The 23284-nt window shown below is 34.0% G+C and overlaps 1 protein-coding gene across 2 annotated transcripts in view; it reads right to left on the bottom strand.

Annotated features, from left to right (window-relative positions):
- Positions 1 to 23284, bottom strand: part of MINDY3 (MINDY lysine 48 deubiquitinase 3) — a 95870-nt gene that overhangs the window by 33778 nt on the left and 38808 nt on the right. For both annotated transcript variants that reach the window (XM_012551269.2, XM_031939924.1), the window contains one exon: positions 14294 to 14374. In XM_012551269.2, the coding sequence (XP_012406723.1) occupies positions 14294 to 14374 (81 nt within the window). The remainder of the gene's footprint in view (positions 1 to 14293; positions 14375 to 23284) is intronic.

Here is a 23284-nt window from a genome sequence, read left to right as displayed (position 1 = left end):
ACTCCATTTACTTAGTTACTCATTTGTAAAATGAGGTGGAGTAGGAAATGGCAAATCATTCTAATATCTTTGGCAAGAAAACTCAAAATGGAGTCAAGAAGAGTTGGACATGACTGAACAACCCCAATGCTGATGAATTTCAATATCCAAGCTCAAAGAGCAAAAGTGGCAAATTAGAAGTGGAGAAAAAAAGCTACTACAGGTAGACATACTGATAACAGTGGACAATAATAAAGGAGAAAGAACACTATAAAAAGCACAAAAACTGAAAAAAATATCATGCTGGAGTCACTTGGAATAAGGAAAAATTGCTCTTAAGTAGTTTATGAGGTCATCACTGTTTTGTAGCCTACTACAGTAATGAATTTGGCCAAGTCATTGAACTTCTTTGATGATTTCCAACATCCTTTTCAACTGTATTATTCTGATTCTTTTAATGACTGAGTAATAAAGGTTGAATTATATTCAGAACATTTTTTTTTTTTTTTGCTGAGGCAATTGGGTTAGATGACTTGTCCTAGGTGACACATCTAGGAAGTGTTAAGCGTCTGAGACCACATTTGAACTCAGAGTCTCCTGACTTCAGGGCTGGTGCTCTATCCACTGAGTTACCTAGATGCCTCCAGAACATTTTATTAAACATATTAAGACACCTGTAATATATTTTAAAATAAATTTCCATCAACATGATTAATCAATTGTATGGAAAATCTGATTGTTCCAAAATGATTAATTTTTTCTGAAAGGTTCCCAATAGTCAAGATTTTATTATATTTGGTTTGGAAAGTATTATGTGATTGTACTACCTCATATTTACAATTTTAATTATGTTTCAATTAGGCTGACAAGAAAATTAATATTCATTTTCTGGGTAGTGAAGATATATCCCCAAAGTGTATTAAGCAGTGAGAAGATGAAGCTTAGAATTTAAAGCACATGTAGATTTTTAACAAAAAAGGTCACTTTAAACTTGATTCTAGAAAATTGTCATATATCATATATATATACATGCATTTTATATAATTTTCTACCCAAACTCTTCTACGTTTCCCCTTGGAATACAGACAAAGGATTACATTTAAATGCTCACTTTTTTTCCCCTACAAAAAATTAAAGTGTAGCAAGTCATAGATATTAAAACACAGTAAAACCCATCATTATTTGTACCAGATTGCCAGGACAACCAACTACAGTAACAGATCTTTCTCTGTAAAAAAAAAATAAACAACACATTACTTCCCTTTCAAATCAATGTTATAATGGAGTTTTGCTCCATTAAATGTAGAGAAATTCACTGAAGTGATAAAATGGATGTCAAATTCTCAAAATACCCACATATCCTTCTTCTTCCAGAAAATTAAAAGCAAAAGATTTTAAATGGATTTCTAATATTACATAAGTGAATAACAGACAAAAAGAGCCTGACTGCAGAAACAATCCTATCTAGTCTCCCAGTAACAGATATCACAGTAAGAACATTGTCAACAAACCCAGAAAGGTCAAATGCATTTCTCTTAGTCTCACATAAAACTAGTTTCCTTACATATTTAAAGTTTAGATCTTAATGTGTTTTAATGTACCCTCAGTCTGAAAGAAAAACTGCTTCATCACAAGAAAGGTCAAAGTTAGTACTCTGTATATGTACAAAGAGTCCCTATGTAATCATGAAAGGGGAATAATAAAAGGATGAAAGCAAAACTCATCATTTCCTGCCACATCAAAAGAAACTTTGAAATGGATTTCCAAGTAAATTTAGTCACCCAGCTTCCGAAGAGTGAAACTAGATGCCATAGGTAGGTTTCAATGTTTGTTGCTGTTACTGAATCAGTAGCTGTACCACCACACAGTAAGGTCTTATGCCCAATCATTCTGTCACATGAGAAAAAAAACAAAAGGATTTCAATTACCACTTATTAATGTAATTTTAAAATCAGTAACAATTTTGTGGTGTTTTAATTAATCACATTTTCTTTAAAAAAAAAAATTGTCACAAAAAATAAAGGAGCCTAGAAAAATGTTCCTAAAATTCAATTCTGGGAGACAAAGTAGAAATTTAGGGATGAAAAAAAAAAAAAAAAGAACAAAAGGGAGAAACCTGAAGGCAAAAATTCATTATTCGAAGAAATATCCATATATAAAATATATCTACATGTGGGAATTTTTAAAGAATCAAAAAAAAAGTACTATTTAAGATTGAAATCAAGTGCTAATTCCTCATCGTTCCCTTTATTCAATTTTTCTCACATTAAGAACAATATACTTTAAAGATGAATATGGATAAGATTACCTAACAAAATGGATTTCTTATAAATAATGCTTTTTACAGTCTAATTTATCACACCAAAAGTACCACTTTACTCCTCAACATCTGTAACAACAATCTCTGAATTACATTCAATATTCAACATCTGGAATTAAAAAGGAAATGGGTTGGATAAAAATACAATTCTAACTGATTACATGTGTGTATGATGGTCAAAGTCACCTACAAATTATTAATTTGCAAAGGAGTATGTATATACATAATGCTTTGGACTGTAAAAAACTATAGGTGGTTTGGGCTATTTTTAAAAAATATAACTTTCAGAATTATTCCTCCCTCCCTCCTTTCCTAATTGCTTTTTCAAGTTCCTTATATAGCTGCTAGGTGAGCAGAAGGTTTCTCACATAAAAGTCCCACTGTAGTTAGAGATAGCTCAGATGACATGATAATGAAATCCTTTAATTCTATTTAAAGAACAACTCTCCATCTTTAAATAAGTTATGTTTGTTACTTTTAACCTAATAAGAAGGAGAAATATGGAATTATAGAAGCACTGGGGTCTTGTTCTTGTTACACTGAACAATTTCCATAAATTTTGTGATTCTCATTCTTAAAGAAAATGACTGATATACTGAGTTGGGCTGCCATCAGTGTGAAAGTAATTATAAATTACATCCCAAACACTCACCTCAAATTTCATGTGGGCAACAAACAGTATCTTCATTCTCTCCTTGTCCTTTACCCAAAACTAAACAAATAAAAAAATAAACAACAACAACAACAAAAAACCCTACTTCTTATAAACTTGTATATTTTGGTCAAGGTCACCACAACTACTCTTGTCATCCAAACTTCTTATTCTCACTAGCCTTTTCATTTCTATTTTTATATTTCTCATGAGGAACTTCTTTTCTCTACTCAAACAGCTACTACCCTAATTTAGGCCTTTTATATGAAAAATTTCAATAGTTTTCTAATTGGATTGTCTACCTCAAGGTTGTTACTAGTCCAGTCTATCCCATATGGTTCTATCAAATTGATTGAATTAACTAAAACTTTGATCATGTCACTCCTTGTTCAGGATTATTTGGGAGAGAGTTGTTCCAAATGTCTTTGAATAGTTTTAGAGTTTTAATAATTTTAAAAATATTAATGCTACAAATATGCAAAACCTATAATTTAAAATTTCAATTATTTAAATTTCTCTTTGTATTTATAGTTTTGTGAATTTTGAACAACATTATTATTATTATCATCAATTTTTTTGTTTCAGTCTCTCATGCAATGGCAAATATTAAAGTAAAGGTCAATGGTGTTCTTTGTTTAGCTGAAATCAAGTCTACAACAGCAATGAGAAGAAAATTTACTTCCCATTAAAAGAAAGTGGTCCCTCCATGGAAATTTAGAAAAAAAAAAAAAACCAACAATAAATATTGTTTTAATTCATAACAAAGCTAGATGCAGAAAATGCCAAGATAATGAAGAAACTTTGACTGAAACTGAGAGGGCATTTGAACAGTCCTCCAAAATGAGTGTGCCATGAATATACTGAATTGAAAATTCCAAAGCACAATACACAAAATTCTAAAGGAAAATTCCATAAGTGTGCTTCCAAGGTCATAATTGTTCAAAAGCTATAAAAGATTACTATTCATGGTCAACTGATGAAGTCAAAATTTTAAATTTCCTGTGGCATTCTTGACAAGTTGATTTCTTTTCTGCTGAAGCAACTTTCTACATAAGTGAAAAATTTAGCCTGTGTTATGGGCCACAACTCTACTTAAAAGAAGGATTGGTTTTGGACTATTTCTAGGACTTATGGACATGTATAATTCCTCATGTTGATTCATGTTGTTTGTTGATGGATTTATGTATACCTGTTTCAAGTGAGACCCTTCAGAAACTTGCTAATCTGATTTGATTCCCCATTTTCCTTTAGTTTTCATCTCCCTTCCTAAGGTGTCAGGAAGGGTGTGATCACCTCCTTTTTTGGTGTTTTCACCCCTTTTTTCTGAGAAGTCAGGGAAGGTATGATCACTTCCTTTTTGGGGTTCTCACCTTCCTGAAAAGTCAGGAAGGGTGTGACCACTTATGCTCTAAAACAAAAAAAAGAGGGAGATGTTGTGGGCCACAACTCTATACTTAAAACAAGGATTCTTACAAGGTACTAACTCAGTGGAATTGATGAAGACAATGTTTATCTAGTTTAACAAAGTGCTTAATAGTTCTCAAGTTCAGTACATGTACTTAGTATTTAATATAGTTCTACAAGATTCATACCTATGATGATGTAATTATAATAGAGTATATAACAGCAGGGACTGAGGGACAGATTCATTCCATCTTCTACCTTTATAGTGGCTGGAGCCTGAAACACAAGCTGGGGGACTCGGAGCCAGATTCATTCACTTCATCTCATACCACTGTGGTGGCTGGCCTTCTGCACTTCCCCCGCTGAGACCAAGGCTGGTCTGAAAGACTCTCCAGAAAGCTGCCCAGCCCCAGGCAAGGGGACAATAAAGAATTTGGACTTTAACACCTGGCTATTCTTGTGGTGATTACTCTACTGAAAAGGCTGGTCCCAAGACCTCCAAACAAGACAAAACCAACAAGAACACTACAGCCTCCATATTTGAAGTATAGAACAGTCTCAGAAGTCAGGCAACATGAGGTACCCCAAAAGTTAGTGTTTGGTATGCCATTACCAAGTCTAGTATCACTGGCTTTCTTTTTTTGAGAATCTGTAATCAGTGATAAATCTAACTTAGAAATGCTTAAGAATTTTTTTCATTCCTGATCTATTAGATAGATAGTTTCTATCAATTAAATAACATCACTTTTCAAAAAGCTAGGCAGGCCACTTTGTGTGATAGCTCCTGGAAGATTATTTCTCAGACTGATAGATCAGTAGAGAAGGCCCTTTTGGAATTTGATTACCTTGGTCACCCAATCTATATCCCTTAGACTTTTTTCTTTGGAGTCAAGTCAAAACTGTTATGTATGTTATCAAAACCTTCTATCTTTGGATAATCCTTACTGAGCCTGGGATTACAAATGCAATGCTTTCAGTTACTAAGCAGCAACTGCTATAAAGTTTTACAAAGTTAAAAAAATTGATTAGAGCAATACATCATAGCACTTTGGTGACTATGTTAAATTGAAAGAAGAAATACTAGTATTTAAAAAATTTAAATAGTTAGCTTTTCAGATGTTTGCATAAATTTATAGCATTTGTATTTCTTAAGTGATCATTGCTTAAAACTGCACTAAGGCTTTTGGGATAACCTGTATAAATTCCTATTTGGCATTTAAAGCCACTAACAATGTGGCCCCAAAACCTATGTCAGGTCTTATATATTACTCCACCACAAACAATGTGGTACAACTAAATTGTCATTCTTGTGGATTCTCATACATGGCACATTCTATGTCCCTCTCTCTGCCTTTATCCAGGCCACTACTCCCATGTCTAGAATGTAGTCCCTTCTAATATCCATCTATCAGAATATCTAGTTTTCTTCAAAGCTTAACTCAAGTGCCACTTCCCATATTATACAATTCATGATCCATCAGCTGCTAATTCCTTCTTCCCCAAATCATCTTTTTGTATCTATATATGCATATATTATTTCCCTAGGCTACACTAACCTTTCAGGACAGAGAATGTTTTAACCTTTAGCTATTCGCTGTGTCTAGAACACTGTGGATACTTAATAAGATGCTTGTTGATTAATTATATTTTCCTATATAATGTCCCCTAAAAATGTTACTGAATTTATAATGTACTAAATAATGTACTAAATCTGTATTGCTTTTCACAGATAAATCTCTCTATCTGTCAAATAAATTAAATGCTTGTTCCTTATGGTAGATTTTAGGCTGTTTGGTTTCCCTTTTATGAGAAATGATTTACTTCAGTTAACTTCCTTTCATGTCTATAATGTATTTGTTATCATCAGTAACTTGCTTAAATAGGTTAATTTTAGAACTGTTTTAGAACAGTCATTTTAATCACTTTTTTTGGTTATTTTACTCTTTCATTTATATTAATTTTGATTTTTATTCTAATAAGACAGTGTCCCTAGCTACATAGGTAGTTGGTCCAGGAATAGCTCCCAAACTGGTGACAAGTACTTTATTGTTGAAAATACAATGAATTTCATTTTTCTAAAATGTCCAGTGCCTTTCCATTCTTTAAGAAAGTATACATGATGAATATGAGGCATCTCTGTAGTATGAAAATCTTTGGTCTCGCCCTTCATCCTTAATGTATATCTTCCAACAAAGTTTGTACAGTTCTTTAGTATTTTCAACTGTGTATTTAAATCACTAGAAATGGAACTGCATTATTTTCATTTGTTATTAAGCCCTTCAGAGAATTGTCTATTTCTCCACAACCAATGTTTCCTTTTCTTGTGGACAGTTAACAAGCATCTATTAAATACTTACTGTATACTAGACACTCTACTAAGTGCAAGCAATACAAACAAAAGGCAAAATATAGTGTCATTCCTCAAGGAGTTCACAATTTAATGGGTGAAATGACATGTCAACATTTATCTTGTATGCACATGGGCAATGAAAGGTTACCTTAAAGGAAAGGCACTAATAGTGCGAGGAACAAGAAGTAGGTCCAAGATGTCTCCTACCAAAAGTAAGATTTAAATTGAGTCTTAGTGAAAGCCAGGGAAGCCAGGTAGGAGAGGTGAGTAGGGAGAGCACTCAAGGAATGGAAGAAAAATGATGAAAAAGCACAGAACCAGGAGACTGAAAGCTGCATACAAGGAACCATAAAAAAGCTATTGCTAATAAGTATAGTTAGTTAGCAGTGAAGGCAGGACCCAATGAACTTTTTTTTCTTTTTTTTAAGGATAGAGAAAAGATAAGCATATTTCTGTGCTGTAAGGGAGAAATTTGTTGCTAGAGATTGAAAATTACAAAGCAATCACATGTGCTTTGTAATCACATGGTAACACGAGGAGCCATCTGCTGGAGAAGTCAGGAAGTGATGAGATCAGGGAAGCATATAGAAGTTTGCCTTGGCAAGGAGAAAGGACATTTCTTCATTAGATAGTGCTGAAGGAGATAATGGGGAAAAGGCATCTGAGCAAGATGAGGAAGATGGAAAAGGAGGAAAATCTTGTTGAATAGCCTTGCTTTTTTAGTAAAGTATGAAAAAGGGTGCTTCAGCTAAGAGTCTGGAGAAAGAGGTGCTGCTAGATCACTTTAGAACACCAAGGTCTGGATTCAGAGGCTGAATATATAGATCTGTGAATTAGTCATACAAACATGAAATTAAACCTATGGGAGCTATTAATCTTCCATGGAGGATTTATCCATATTTTCATGAATTATACAAAATGATAAGATATTACTACAGTTGCAAACTTTATTATAGGTGCAATTACAAAACAACATTAAACAAAGGTTATATATTATGAAAAAAATGCACTAAATGTATTTTTTAAAAGTTGCCCTTAAAAAAGTAAATAATGGGTTTTTAAATTATTCTGCATTAATCACTTATTTTAATTTCCAACAAATTCAGCCATGGACATGGAACAATTTGTTAGTCTTTCAAATTGACTTTTTTATTTATTATAGGTATCTATATATATTATATATACACATACATATACATATATACATATAATAGATATACATTATAGGTATCTGCAAGTGTTATTGACAATTCTGCTACAAAAGAATACCAATTTTTCTCCATGCCAAAATGTGCACCAATAATAGTTACTGCAGAATAATATCACCCTGGGATTGCAAAATTAAGTTCTTTAATCTTTTCAAAATATTTCAATATAGAACAATGTATTTTATTTGTTGGGAACTGCAGAATAGAAAGCAACACTGTAGCTGTTTAAACATGTGAGTCAATAAAGCAGAACTACTTCAAAGTTATTCTAATGAATTCTGATCAAATCTCATCATACGATAATAGTTTTTTTAGGTCTTTGTCAATATCATTACTACATAGGTAGACTAATGTTAACCAACACTCAAAAAGTTCTGTAATAGTATAGGCCACTTACTCTAAAAACAAGATTTTTCTGAATTGGGTTTTATAACTTGTGAATTTTGCATCTTTTTAAGACAATAAAATGCTATGGAAAATAGATGTACACTGCTAAAAAAAAGAAGGCTAATAATTTTTCTGACTCCTTGATGAATACTTTAAGAGGATAATTAAATGAAAACTTGTTTTTTCTTGGTCATCTAAGTATTCTTACTAGGCAATTTCAAACATCTGTCAGGAAAAAAAATCTAAATATGCATATATTTCAACTACCAATATGAAACAAGATGATGGCAAATTTATTATACACTTTTAAGAAAAGATAAAGTCCTATTTGAAAAGGCAAAGATTCAAATATGACTATTTTGTGTAAATTTCTAGGATAGCTATTAGAATTTGTCATTTATGAATTCTTCCTTTGTAATTTTTAAAAGTTCTTGGTATCTTTTTACAACTGTAAATTTAAAATTAAACTGACCAAAATTTACCTTCTCTCCCAGAACTATCAAAATTACTTTACTTCATCTTTTGTTAGGCAGCTCCGAAAATGAGGGTTTTCATCAACACGGAACAAAACCTTTATTTCCATTTCAGAAGGGCAGGTCCTCATTATATATAATACTTTGGTAGGAAATAAGAGCCACCAACAGGACTTCTCAAATATATGCACTCATATTGAGACTCATGTACTTGCACAACCAACATTTCCTTGGAGTTTAACACTATAATTCAGTGTTAAACACCTCATCTTAAAGAGAAAACATAAAACACATGGATAAGTGACATTTCCCCAAAAGGAAACAATTTTCTTGTTCATCTAAGGGCACACACAATTACATTTTCATGGTCTAACATCAACCAACCATGAATATTAACTTTAAACAAGCTATTTAGAGTGTATATAATGTGACAAGCTCTATTAACCACATAATTAGTTTAGAAGGAATTACTACATTTTAATTTGAAGAATTGCTTTACATGTTTGGAACAAAATTTTTAAAAAACTAGAAAGGAGTATAACTTTAGAAGTTAGTAGTTCAATTCAATAGATAGGTTAAAATAACTACATAGAATGGCTATAGTTGTGTGGTTGCTATGATAAAGCTGAGATCCTAAACAAGGGCCTTGGAAATGATCAATAAAAAACTATATGTGTGTGTGTGTGTATATGTAGATATGTACATACACACACACATACATAAATAAAGAATACTAAGTTACTTTTGTTGGAATAACACTAAAGGAAAAGTCAAGAACTATAAACTGTACAGTTTCCTGTACTTCATTATAATTGGTACTGATCATATATCCACCTGACAGAGAAGAGGAAGAAGGAAAAATGGGAGACAAACATACAGATAGAAAGAGATCAAGATTGAAATTTGGTGAGAATTCTTGTTATATTATGAACTTAATATATCAGTAAGAGTCTATAGGTGAACACTCATTCTGAGAATGGTATTGGAAGAATTTTCCTGATCAGGTTCCTAGAGTATCTTGTGTGCTTTTGTGCCTTTAATGTCTGTTGCTCTGGATCTGATTCATCTGCACCTGGAGGGAAAGGGGAAAGTTCTGATCAAAGGACCAAAAGTCAGTTCCTGAGAAAATCCTTGGAGTTGTTCCTTTACTATAATGGTATGTCTATGTTAAGAATTGTAGGACTCTGGAAGTCAAAGTTCATGGAATGCCTGACCTGCAGGAAGAATGAAAATGTTATGAGATCAGGGGAAGAAGAAATCACTTCCAGCTTGAGGAAAGGGAATGGGCAGAGAGAAGGGAGAGGAAGACTAAAGGAAGACTTCATGGATTACATGACTTAGAGTCTGGCCTTCAATCAAGGGTAGAAAATCTATAGGTAGTGACCAGAAAAAATTATTTCAACCTGTAAGAACAAGAGACAAAGGCAGCAGACAACAAAGCATCAGGAATGTTTGGAAAATATAGAACAAAACACTTGGGCTGTATATAGAATGAGGGGAACATTATACTGAAATGGAAGATTAGATATATAACCGATAGGCCTTGTATGACAGGCTAAGAAGAGTTACTTTTATTCCAAACTCAGGGTGGAGTTACTGAATGTTTATAAGCACTAAAGTAACAAAATCATATTTGTACATCATTTCCACCAATTTGTAAAATTCACATGGATTGGGTGGAAAGATCTGTTGCTAAGCAGTATTCTAGCTGAGAGGTTAGGAGGATCTGAAACAGGATGGTGACAGTGAGAATTGTAGGAAAGGAAGGGAAACTTGACTATGGCCGAGAATCTACAGGACTTGGAGAGAGAATGAGTGTATGGGAGAAATGATATGGAAGTTAAAATTGATTCTTAGGTTATGAATTCTGGTGCCTGGAAGAGAAAACTAGTATCACTGGTAGAGAAAGTAAGGGAGGGATATCAGAATTTGAGGGGAAAAAAAATGATGAATTTCACTTTAGATATGTTGGAATTAAGATAATGGTGAGATTTTTGGGTGGAGATGCCTAATTTGAAGTATGAAAAAGAGAACAGGGCTAAAGATGTGAAGATTATCATCACAAAAATGAATGAGTGAGATGATAAGTGAGATAAGAAGACTAGAAAAATCCAGTTTAGAATCCTAGGGAACATCTAGGAAAACAGGAGGGAAGCAGTGTTATGGAATCTGAAGAAAAGGGAAAGAATGAAGGAGAACAGGTTTACAAGAATGTTCAAAATTACAGAAGTTGAGGAAATGAATACTGATTGCAGGGCACTGGATATGACAATTAGAAAGTCACTAATGACTTTTACAATTGCAATTTCAATACAAAAGTGAAGCTCAAAAGGAGTTTAGTATTGAGTAAATAGAGATGAAGTAGTGACAGTGAATATTGATTATTGATTCACATTTTTTGGCAGTGACAAGTTTGGAAAACATGATTCAGGAAAGAGAAATGAGAGCAGTCAAAGGATTTTAGGCTATAAAGAAGTGTCACAAGAATATATCAAGAATGCTTCCTTCCAGAGAGAAGGAGAAAGCACTAGAACACTGAATAATAATATAAAAAAACTGAACTAGTTATAATGGAGAGAAAACAATTAATTACAAATGTGGAAATTATCTCTCAGTTGGCATTTGAGTCCAGTGAGGCTACCTTATACGTTGAAACAAAGATAAAAGTCAATATGAAACTCGTAGAATGAATAAAATAGGAAGACATTGTATACAACTGTGGCAACCCCAAATTGACCTATTTTAAGTGATGGGAAATCCATAAAAGAAAAATGGACTACAATTTTCAAAGACCTTTTCTTTTAACCATTGTAAATTAATCTTTACAAAATCAAAAAGTAGCTCAGGGCAACAATGATTTAGAGGATAACTCATTTTAAAGATCTTATGAAGGATGGTTGACTCTATGATTAACATTACCTCATAAGAGTCAGACGTGGTGGGAGAAAAAAAATGAGACTGTAGGAAACTTCATGAAAGATCAATCAAATTCATCCTATGAGTATTAAAAGATGAAATAAAACATATTAAAGTATAATTAGAAAGCAAAACAAAACTTTCGTTTCTCTCATTTCTCTCAACAACCTCAACTTATCCTAGCTTTAGTATTTCTGATACTATTTTTGCAGGACCATGTCTCATTCACATTTATTCTGTTATCTAACATTGCCTCCAATGAAACACAGGTGTCTTCTTTGTTCATGGTCATTTCTTTTTTAAAAAGGTATTCAAAATTCTTTACTCTGTAATGATCATAAAAGGAGCTAATTTCATTTTTCATAACATGATGGGTGATATAACTGGCTCTGCTTTTACATGAACTCTCAAGAAAAGATGATAATTAACTGGCAAATTTACATGAAAGAAAATAAGAATACAGGAATAAAGGACATATAACCTACACATTTGGATCACAGATCTAGAACTGGAACCAAAAATCATTTGCTGAATATCCTCATTTTACATAAGTAGAGGTCTAGGAGAGTTAAAGTATTTCTATAAAGTGACACAAGTAGTAAAATCTTAGTACTTTTGTCCGTTTGTCTATCTAAAAAGAAATATCACTATTCACCTCATCACCAGAAGCAGTGAGATGGCACACTACATACAAAGTGCTGGCCTTAGAGTCAGGAAGACATGAGTTTGAATGTGGCCTCATACACTTATGGCCTTAGGACCTTCAGTAAATTATTTAATCTCTATCCACAAAATGGGATTAGTAAGGACTACCTACTACTATTCCAGGGTTTAGTACCCAAGCCCTGTTAGTGGCAGAATTACCTAAACAAGTGGTCTTGTCCCAGTCCAACTTAAACAACTACTATGGAAAGAGGGCAGCCATCTCCAACAGCTGCCAATTAGCTGTAGGGTACTCACAGAGTAGCCAAGTCAGTCTAGCTGAAGCAGCAAAGCACCCTGAGAGAAGAAACAGAAGGCAGCAGATGCCAGGCAAGTCAAACCTTTTGACCACTATCTTCCCTCAGACCCTGATAGATACAGTCTAATTCTCTGAACCTGAATCAATCCTTGTAGAAAGAAAAAGCAGTTTGAAATGCTACTTAGTATGTCTGGCTATGTGCTAGAGATGTAAATATAAAAACACAGTCCCTTCCCTCAAAAATTTTACATTCTAAAAGGAAACAACATATAACAGGGCAACTGATCCTGCATATGATAAAAGTAGCCATAGCTACTGAAGGCCTAGGAAAGAAAATTCTTGTAAATAAAGCCCTTGGCACTGTTAAACAGATCAACATCAGAAACTGATTATGACTTTAAAGAAGAACTATTATCATCTGCTGTGTCACTGCACCCTAGCAATCTTGGGACCTTCCATCTGATCTGCAGTGAAAACCTTTCATAAATTTGTCTCCTTCCTTAGAATAGGAGCTCCCTGGGAGGAGGAACTACCTTACTTCTCTCCCTATATCCCCAGAACATTGCACAGTGCTTTGCATCCATGGCCCAGTAATGCTTCCATTCATTCATTCCTTTTGCTGGCCTAGTTTCTCAATCAGGTTTGATCCCAACCACCTTCCTTCCAAGTTGCTGTGCATATTCCTTTTCTTCTCCAAGTTCTGGAAACAAGGATCACACCAGTGTCGGGGGTTTCTGAAAAGCCTGTCATCAGACTTCCCTAAAGCTCTATCCAACCATTTCTGTTACTTCCTTGACTAGCCAATGCTGTTATATGCTGTTTCCTCCTATTAGGATGTAAGTTTTTTTGAGGAGAGGGACTTTTGTCCTTCTGTATTTACATCTCTAGCACACAGTCAGATATACTAAGCAGCACTTCAAACTGCTTTTTTGCTCATGTATTCTCACCATTTTATGTATGAGAAACTGGAGCAAAAAGAAGGAAGTGATTGCTCATCATCATGCATCTTGTGTCGGAGGCAGAAATCAAACTTAGAACTCTCCTGATTCCAACATCATATTTTAATATTTTGTCTTCTCTAATCTACCATAGTGAATACTGACCTTGAGTCAGAGGACATAGATTTAAATGTCTCTGACATGTACTACCTGTGTGACTGGAAAATATCTTGCTGGATGTTTCTGCATCTGTAAAATGGTAGGGTTATACTAGAATACATGGAAAGAAGAATGGACTTGGAATCAAATGATCTTGGTTTGAATCTAATTTCAATCCTTATTGTAGGTATTTAATTTCTATGAGCCTTAGTCCTCTTTCTTCTCCTCCCCTACACACACACACACACACACACACACACACTTTCTGTGAAACTCCAGAGACAAAAAGTACAAAGCTAGCAAAGAAATAATTATAACAAATTATTTTATAATTAGCTAACAAAAGAAAATAGAGAAAAATGAAGATGTATTATTGTATTTTTGAAGAGGTAATCATGAGATTAATCACGGGTTTCAGAAAAAAGATTTAATAAAGTTTGCACAAAGATCTTGATTTAACAAGGCCATATTGTATCTGTATGCCAGAAGTCTTATTACAAAAAATAAAATAAAATAAAATAAAATAAAAATATCTAAATATCATACCTTGGCAAAAAAGACGGTGAGATGAGTTTCACTGCCAACAATCCAAATGGGGAACTTTGGCGATTTCAAGTAAGAACCAACCTAGGAAAAATTTAGCAACAAAAATAACAGGTCAGGTGGATTGTTCTATTTTATCATGATAACAGGTGTATAAAATTCTTAAATACTTTTACTACCAAGGAAGTTTTTATTTTCTGCAGATTTAGGTATCCCTAACCTGGTTGATAAGACACTGCTACTCTAAAGCAATCCCAATAAACTTTAGATAAAAAACACCATCCTGCAGCTAGAAAGAGAATTATGGAGATTGAATGTAATGTAATGTGTTGGTTATATACATGCTATATACACTTTTTTTCCTGTTCACATTTTTTCTCTGCTGTCATTTTTCTTTTTGTTCTAACTTTTTTCCTCAACATGATTCATAAATAAATGTGTATTTAAAAATTAATATACATTTATAACTAGAAAAAATAAAATACAGAATAAAAAAAAAGATAATACAATACTACTCCTTATTAAATCAGCAAAAGGAGGAAGCAGCAGAACCTCAACTAGAAGTAACCAGAACAGCTCTGATGAAGTTTTCTAAGCTGCAAAGTTATTCAGAAAGCTATGCCCTGAATTCCAGGACAGTATTATATGCAAAATACCTCAAAACTTAAAATTCTATCAGTAATAAGCAATGTAGTGATGAATGATTCTTCTATTATTACAAAGAATTTCTAAAATGCAGATCTTAAGTCAAAAACAGCCTTGTAATAATAGGCTTATAATGAATATCTCTCTAAAAAAGAAAGCATGTAAAATATTTTCACTGTAGCAGTGTTCTATAATTTTAACTATCATAAATAAGAAATAGTTAAATCACAGTATATAAAAATGTGTATCTTCCAACAAAAATTCATGACAAAGAAATACAAAATATTTGATATTTGTATAGTACTTCAAATTTTACAGAATGCTTCCATATGTACTCCTCAAAGCAATTCCATCTATGAGGTAGGCAGATGCATTACTAAAATGGGGGTGCTGCTATACCCATTTTGAAGAAAATTAACTGATTAAATCATCTGCTCATGCTGAAAGTGGCTGAGCTAGACTTACAATGCAGATGTCTTCATTCTTAGACCCCAGTATTTTCTTGTCAAATAATAATTATTAAGTATCTACTAGGTGTCAGGACCTATATTAGGGGCTAATGACACAAAGAAAGGTCAAGATAGGCCCTGTTCTTGAGGATCTCACAGTCTAATGGGGACAACAACATGCAAACAATATGTACAAGGAGTTATAGATGGGGGAAGAAGGATGGGGAGGAGGAAAGGTCATGAGACTTAGGAGGGATTGAGAAAGACTTCCTGCCAAAGGTGGTATTTTAGCTGGGGACTTAAAGGATGCCAGGTCTGTTGGAAAATAGAAATGTGGAGTAAGAGCATTCCAGGCTGGGGGCACAGGCAGTGAAAAAGGCCTGAAATGGGGAGAGGAAATGTCTATTTCATGGAACAGTTGGGGGCCAGTGTCTTGGGATAAGAGTATGTGGTGGAAGAGAGTATGAGAGGAAGATGATTGGAAAGATAGGTTGAGTGGCGGCAATTATGAAGGGCTTTGAATGTCAAATAATTTTGATCCAGAGCTCTGTAACTGGTTATGGAGATGACATGATCAGAATGCTCACTTTGGTAATTGAGTGGAGGGAGCATTGGAACAGGGAGGGACTTGTGACACCGGTAGGCTCCTATAATCATACTGGTGGTAGGGATGATGGCCTGATCTGGCTGTGGGAGAGGGGCAGGGACCACTAGGAAAGATATTACAAAGGTCAAATGTTTAAGCTTCAGCACACTGGATATCGGGCCAGGGGGAAGGAGTTGGGGTGACAGAGAGTGAGGTGAAAACCTGGATGACTGGGCTGGTGGCCAGGTCCTCTTCAGTAATAGGGATATTTGGAAAGGAAAAGAACCTGAGGGAAAGATGATGAGTACAACTGTGGACATGGAGAGATGTCTATGGGTCATCTAGTTCCATTATTGTATACTTTTTGTGACCAATATTAGATATTGCAAAAGCTTCAAGAAAAATCTGATACATGTAATTAATTGCCAAAACCAATGGCATTATTTGACACCTCTCATCCAATCTCCTACCCTGCCATGCCAATACATTTTCCTCTGGGTTTCTATAATACTGCTTTCATAGATTCTCTTGTTATCTGTTTGAACATTCTCTCTCAATTTCCTTTGTCAAATCAACAATTCACCAAAAGGCATTTACAGAATGCTCACTACATGGCAATTGCTTTATCAAATGCTGAGGATACAAAGCCAAAGCCATCTTTGTCTTCAAGAAGCTTACATTATAAAAGAGTAGTTTATATATTTTATATTCATCACTCAGATCACACTCCATAACTGCAGGGTATACCCCAAGACTGTATTAGGCCCTCTCCTTTTCTTTCTATACTCCCACTTGGTAATCTTAACAACAGAAATGGGTTCAAAGTAAACTGTTTATATTCAGTTTTTATCTCCCTCCTTATTTTTGAACTTCCTATCACTACTGAAGGTGTCACCATCCTCTTCAATACTCAAATTTGCCATCTTGATCATCTTAGGCATCAGATTAAGTTACAAAATACTGCTTTTATCTACACAACATACTCCATTCTTCCTCACTTTTTACATAGCTATCCCCCAAGTCAAGCCCTTACTATCTCTTGGCTGAACTACAATAGTCTCCTAACTTAGTCTCTTATCTCAAGCCTTTTGCCTTCTCCAATCCACACTCTATATAGGAAACAAAGGAATTTTCTTCAAAAGCAAGTTTACTCATATTATTCCATTGATCACCAAACTCCAGTGGCTCCCTATGGCCTCTCGGAACAAAAATAAACAACTCTGGCAATTAAAACTCTTCATAATCTGGCTCCTTAGTTCCTTTTCTCAGTCTTTTCATACATCACAGACTCCTTCTTGTACTCTCCAACCCAGCTCCCCTGGCCTACTTAAATTTAGTACAATGTGTAATTTATTATTGGCTATTCCCCAAGGCTGGAACACCTTTCCTCCTTGCCTCCACCTAATAAGGGAGAAAACATGCAAGCAACTATGTTCAAATAAGATAAATATGGGGCAATTTAGAGACAATAAAATGAGGGGAAGTAGTAGCATTGAGAGATTAGTAAAGGCCTCTTGCGAATGGTGGGATTTTCACTGGAACCTGAAAGAAGCCAAAACATGGAGTTGAGGCAGAAAAAATATTCAGACATGGAGAGAGAAGTGGTGTCAATGAATCAAAGAGTGTGTAGTAGGGAATAAGGTATAAGACTGAAAAGTGGGAGTCAGGTTAGGGAGGACTTTGAAAGTCAGAGTTTCATATTTGATGCTCAAAATAAAAAAGATCCAAGAGTTAAGTGAATGGGGATAGAAGGAAGGCAACATGGTTAGACCTGTACTTTTAGAAGATCAACTTGAAAACTTAGTAGTAAGTAGACTAGGGTGGATGAGGCAGGTTGAAGCAGGGAGAACGACTAAAAAGCAACTGTTCTATTCCAAGCATGAGATGATGGAAGATCTACCAGGATGGTGGCAATGTCAAAGAAGAGGAGTATATATGAGAGATGTTACAAAATTGTCATGGAACTTGGCAACAAATTTGATACAGAGAAAGAAAAGGAAGCTTGGAATAGAAAATATGTCCAGATTGCAAATCTGCACAACTAAAGGGTTCATGGCAGCTCAACAGTAATAGGGAAAATCAATAGTCAATAATGATTAAGCAACTACTATGTACCAAACATTGTGCTAAGAACTAGGAATACAAATACAAATACAAAAAAAAAAAAAAAAAAAAAAAGAGAGAGAGAGAGAGAGAGAAGTTCCTGGCCTCAGAGACCTTACCATATAATGGGGGAAGACAATGCCCAAAAGGAAGCCAGAAAGGAAAGGTAGGTTAGAGGAAGAAAAGAAGGTACAAGAAGTGTCCTGCAGAGAAGTTCCAAAATAGCATAACTAAGTGAGAAATAAGATGTCTGAGCCGAGTTCTTTCCTTAAACAAAGATTTGGAGTTCTTGGCCCTATTCTTCAATTAAAGAGGAAGGAAGTAGTGATGAGGTAGAGTACTAAGGCTGATAAGATCTTACAAGATGATGAGGTTGAGAAAATATTAAATTTTGTTTTAGACATGTTGAGTTTAAGATGTCCAAGGGATCCAGTTCAAGAAGTCTGACGGGAGATACTACTCAAGATTTGGATTAGTAAATTCAAGAAGCACAGAGTTAAATGAATACATGGAAGTTGCTGAGATCACAAAGTGAAATAGTTATAGAGGTAGAAAAGAAAATGGATGAAGACAACCTTGGGCATGACCTTGATGAAGATACAAAAAAGTGAAACTGAGGAGTGGTGAGAAAAAAGAACCAGGAAAGAGAATGCGTCATGGAAACTTAAAGAAATGAGTATTAATGAGAAGCAGGTGGCTGGCAGTGTTAAAGACTGAAGAGAGGTCAAGAACTAAAAGGATTAAGAAAAAGCCTTCCCATTTGGCAATTAAGAGATCATTAGTAACACTGGAGATAGCTATGTCAGTTAAATAATTAGGAAGCTAGACTGGATAGTACAGAAGAGAATAAGAGGAAAAGAAGCAGAGGAATTGATTGTATATGGCTTTCTCATAGAGTTTAGCTGTAAAAAAAAGGATGGCTAGTGGGGATGGATCAAATAATTGTTAAGGATGGTGGAAATATGGGTATGCATGTAGGCAATAGGAAAGCAGCCAGTAGACAGTGAGAGACTGAAGATAAATGACAAGTGAGAACTATAGAAGATGTAATGTGCTGGAAACAAGAAGATAGAATGGTATCACTTGTGCATGAAGAAACATTATGCACTGGCAAGAATAAAAGCTTTATGTTCAAGTGAGAGATAACAATAAGATTATATAATGACCAATTTTGATGGATGTGTCTGTTTTCAACACCATGGTGATTCGGGCCAGTTGCAATAGACTTGTGATGAAGAGAGCCATCTGCATCCAGAGAGAGAACTGTTGGGACTGAATGTGGATCACATAGTATTTTCACCATTTTTTGTTGTTTGCTTACTTTTTTTTCCCCCTTTTGATCTGATTTTTCTTGTAGAACATAATGTGGAAATATGTTTAGAATAATCACACATGTTTAACATATATTAGATTGCTTGTTGTCTAGGGGAAGGGGTGAAGGGAAAGGAGGGAGAAAATTTTGGAACACAAGGTTTTGCAAGAGTGAATGCTAAACTATTTATGCATGTATTTTGAAAAAATAAAATGCTATTATTTAAAAAAAAAATGTTCAAGTGAGATAATGATTGTAGAAGACAGTTATGACTTTGGGCAAGTCACTTAACTACTATCTGCTTCAGTTTCCTCATCTATAAAAGGAGGATGATAACAATAATAGCTTCCTAAAGTTGTTGTGAGAATAAAATAATTTTGGTAAAGTGCTTTGTAAACTTTAAAAGAATAATGTATTACTTTTACTTTTAAACAACATTATTGCTGTTATTATGTGAGTAGAGAAAGGGTAAAGAGAGAATTCTTGGTGAATGGCTTCAACTTTTTCAGTGAAATATAAGGCAAATTTCTCAAGTGAATAATAGATGGGGATGGGAGGAGGGCTTGAGGAAGAAGAAAAAAGTCTGGAAAAGCCACTGTGGGAAGTGGGATAATGAGACAATTAGGGAGCTGTAGTCTTGGTGCACGAGGGCCTAGTGGAGATTAGGTTACATTGAGTCTGAGGTGGATCCAGGAAGGAGAGTTTCTTGATTTTCACTAGCAAAATGTTTCCCTTAGTTCTCCCTTCAAGCCTCAGCTCAAATGCCAAATTCTCCATGAAGACCAGATCCAAAACCTGTCCCTCTTTTCTTCTGTATCCGGAATAACATGCTATACTCCTTGTTATATATACATCAATACTTTTATGTTTTTTGCATTATTGTTTCCTTGAAGCTCTTTAAGGTAGAAGGCAGTTTCATTTTTACCTCTATAAGGCATACTACCTGGCACATAATCACAATATAATGGTTGTGAACTGACTGCTGTATATAATGGCAAAAACTAAATTAAATACAAAATTATAAGAATCATATAGTAAGTTCTCATTTCCCAATATATTGTGCGTTATTGCAAAGTTAAGAAAAACAAAGAGTTAATACACAATCATGACCTAAAAGGAATAAAAATGCATCTGCAAAAAAGTAAATAGAGTTTGGGAGAGTATTACAAACCAATTATTATAAACCAATGTAACAGGTCTGGCTTTTAACTAATGAATAAAAATACTTCAAAATGATATTCAATGTTAACATAGTCTCTAGAATACATTTCTCTTGGTTGTCAAATCATTAGAAAAGGGATAGAAAATGTTCAAATCCAATTACAATGTTCTTGACCCTATTCTTCTAAGCAGCTGGGGCAGAACAAATATACTGCTCATAAAGTTGATGCATCTTCAATACTTTACAGATATGAGACAATATAGCTGCTGCTAACATGTTAGATTCATATTTAAACAGGACAAAAAATAAGTCAAAAAGGGAAAATTATTCTTCATTGGTATCTTAAAGAGACATTATTCTCTTGTATCCAATGGTTGAAAAAGATTACATGTTTATAAAATAATCAACTTCTGATCAAATGAAAAAATTCATGTTTACTACATCACAATTAGAATCATCATGACAACAACCTTATGCGTCAATAGATTTCATATAAAAGCATATAACCAAAACAAATTGGAGAAAACACATTTTTTTTTTTTTGTTTTTTAAATTCACATCCGTGCTTCTGTAATGATTTAAAAAAGTAATTCAGAGATTTAAACACATTTCACTCATTAGGGATTAAATTTCATAACTTATTAACATTTTTTCATCACAATTAAACCGTTCTTAAAAAAAACCAAACACAAATGAGGTTGATTCTTCTCTATGCTTGATTTTCTGTAGTGATGATAGAAAGATAAACATGGTCTCAGCTGTTAAAGAGCTTACGATCTAACTGGCAAAACTAATACATATCACTATACTAAAGAAAAACACAAGATGGAATATACAAAAATAATGTTGCTGAAAAAAGTTCAACCCTTATAAAAATACCCAACTGTCACCTTCCAAATGAGAAGCTACCAACTCAAAAGCTGATAAGTAGTGCGCCAAAATAAAGTGACCATAAAGGCATCTAAAATTTATTCAGTAAACAACTGACACTCAATATATTAACTAACTAATTGTAATTAATTTTAATAAAGTGAGATTTAGATGCTCAGGTCAATTGTAACAGACTTTTGCTGTGGCCTCACTTGAGAATCTAACAATTTCCTATGGTAATGTCCTTAGATGAAAATAAATCACAAATAGGCTAAGCATTCCCAGAACCTTTCAAATGATCTTCACATGGTATAATCCCCAAGTCTTCAATGTCCCTTTTAAAAATAGTGTATAATACTTTAAATGTGGTCTGACAACATAAGAATAGCAAACAATAAGTTCCCTTATCCCTAAAAATAAACCTCTTTTAATGCTTCCTCATTTCTCATTAGCACATATAAGTTCCTTGAGAGCAGGAATTATTTTGTATCCTTAGGGTTTTACAGAGTTCGTGGCACAGGGTTGGGAATTAATAATCACTGATTGACTCATGCTAAGCCTTCAGTTCTCTCCCCACCACCTCCCAACAAATGCAAATAAATTATATAGATATTTTTAGATATGTAAGATTCTGGTAGCTGATATATTCAGATACAAGGTTAAAATTTCATAATGATGAATATAAGGCTAAAAGTAGCAACAGTAAGGGAAATGGACAGGTCAAGTGCTATTTCCCTAGGAGCTACAAAATATTACAACCAAAAGCAGGTCCCTCATATATTGGGTGGAATTTTTATAGGCATTTTTCAAAAGATATGCCCCCCCCCCAAGAAAAAAATCACACCAGATAACAAAGATCAAATACAATCTGCCTAGTGTGTCCGATTAAATAGCTATATAAATTGTTTGCAATCTCCACTCTCCATCAGATTGTGAACACCTTGAGTGGAGGGGCCATTCTGATCTTCTTTTTGAATTGTTAGCATGGCACTTTGCATATGGTAAACATTTAATAAATGCTTCTCAAGTCATTCCTATATGCACTAGTGGGAAAGTCACCTGGCTTTGTTGTATGCTAATTGTTGGAGGTTAATAAAATGAGAACTGAGTGGGAAGGGTCAAAACTGCAGACCAGAGAATGAACTAATTTATACGGAGGAAGTCACTATTATAAGATTTATTGACCTGTAAGACAATTTTGCCTTTTTTATTATTGATGAATAAAGTCAACAAAAACTATAAGAATATAAGACACAAAGGGAACAATAAGCAGGAGGGAAGGGAAATGATTATTACTATATTTTAAAATTATTCTTAGTATAAAATCCTACCATCACCAAGTAACTAAAATAGATGAAACATTTTCCTAAATCTGTCCTTTCCCCCAAAAAATTCTATCTCCATAAATATAAACCTTTACAGATATCATGGCTCCATAAAATAAATATTGTCAATATTCAAAAATTAAGTTTATGGATATATTTTATTACTAAGGAAAGGATATGAGGGATAACAAAATAAGAGTGCTAAATGGTTTTTGCAGTTGGAAAAGATAAAAATAAGAAATTCAGATTCAAATTTCAATTTTTTTTCCTTTTCTTCATAAACAAGTAAAACTTCTACTAGCTCTGGATTTGCTTTGGAGAGAAACATGAAAACTTTGGACTTGAACTCTACCCATTTCAAAGGCTTGCAATTCACTGCAATACAAAACATATTTGCCTTCATGAGATAAATCAACATACGGGTACAGATTCATTTGTTATTTTCAGGAAATGAAATGGATCATTATATATTTAGAATCACTATTGCCTAGCCCTTGCTCTACAACACACTCTCAATATATCCAGCAACAAAATACACTTTA

This window comes from Sarcophilus harrisii, chromosome 5 (assembly GCF_902635505.1).
Source record: "Sarcophilus harrisii chromosome 5, mSarHar1.11, whole genome shotgun sequence".
Lineage (NCBI taxonomy): Eukaryota > Metazoa > Chordata > Mammalia > Dasyuromorphia > Dasyuridae > Sarcophilus > Sarcophilus harrisii.
This window is presented reverse-complemented; position numbering and strand designations above follow the sequence as displayed.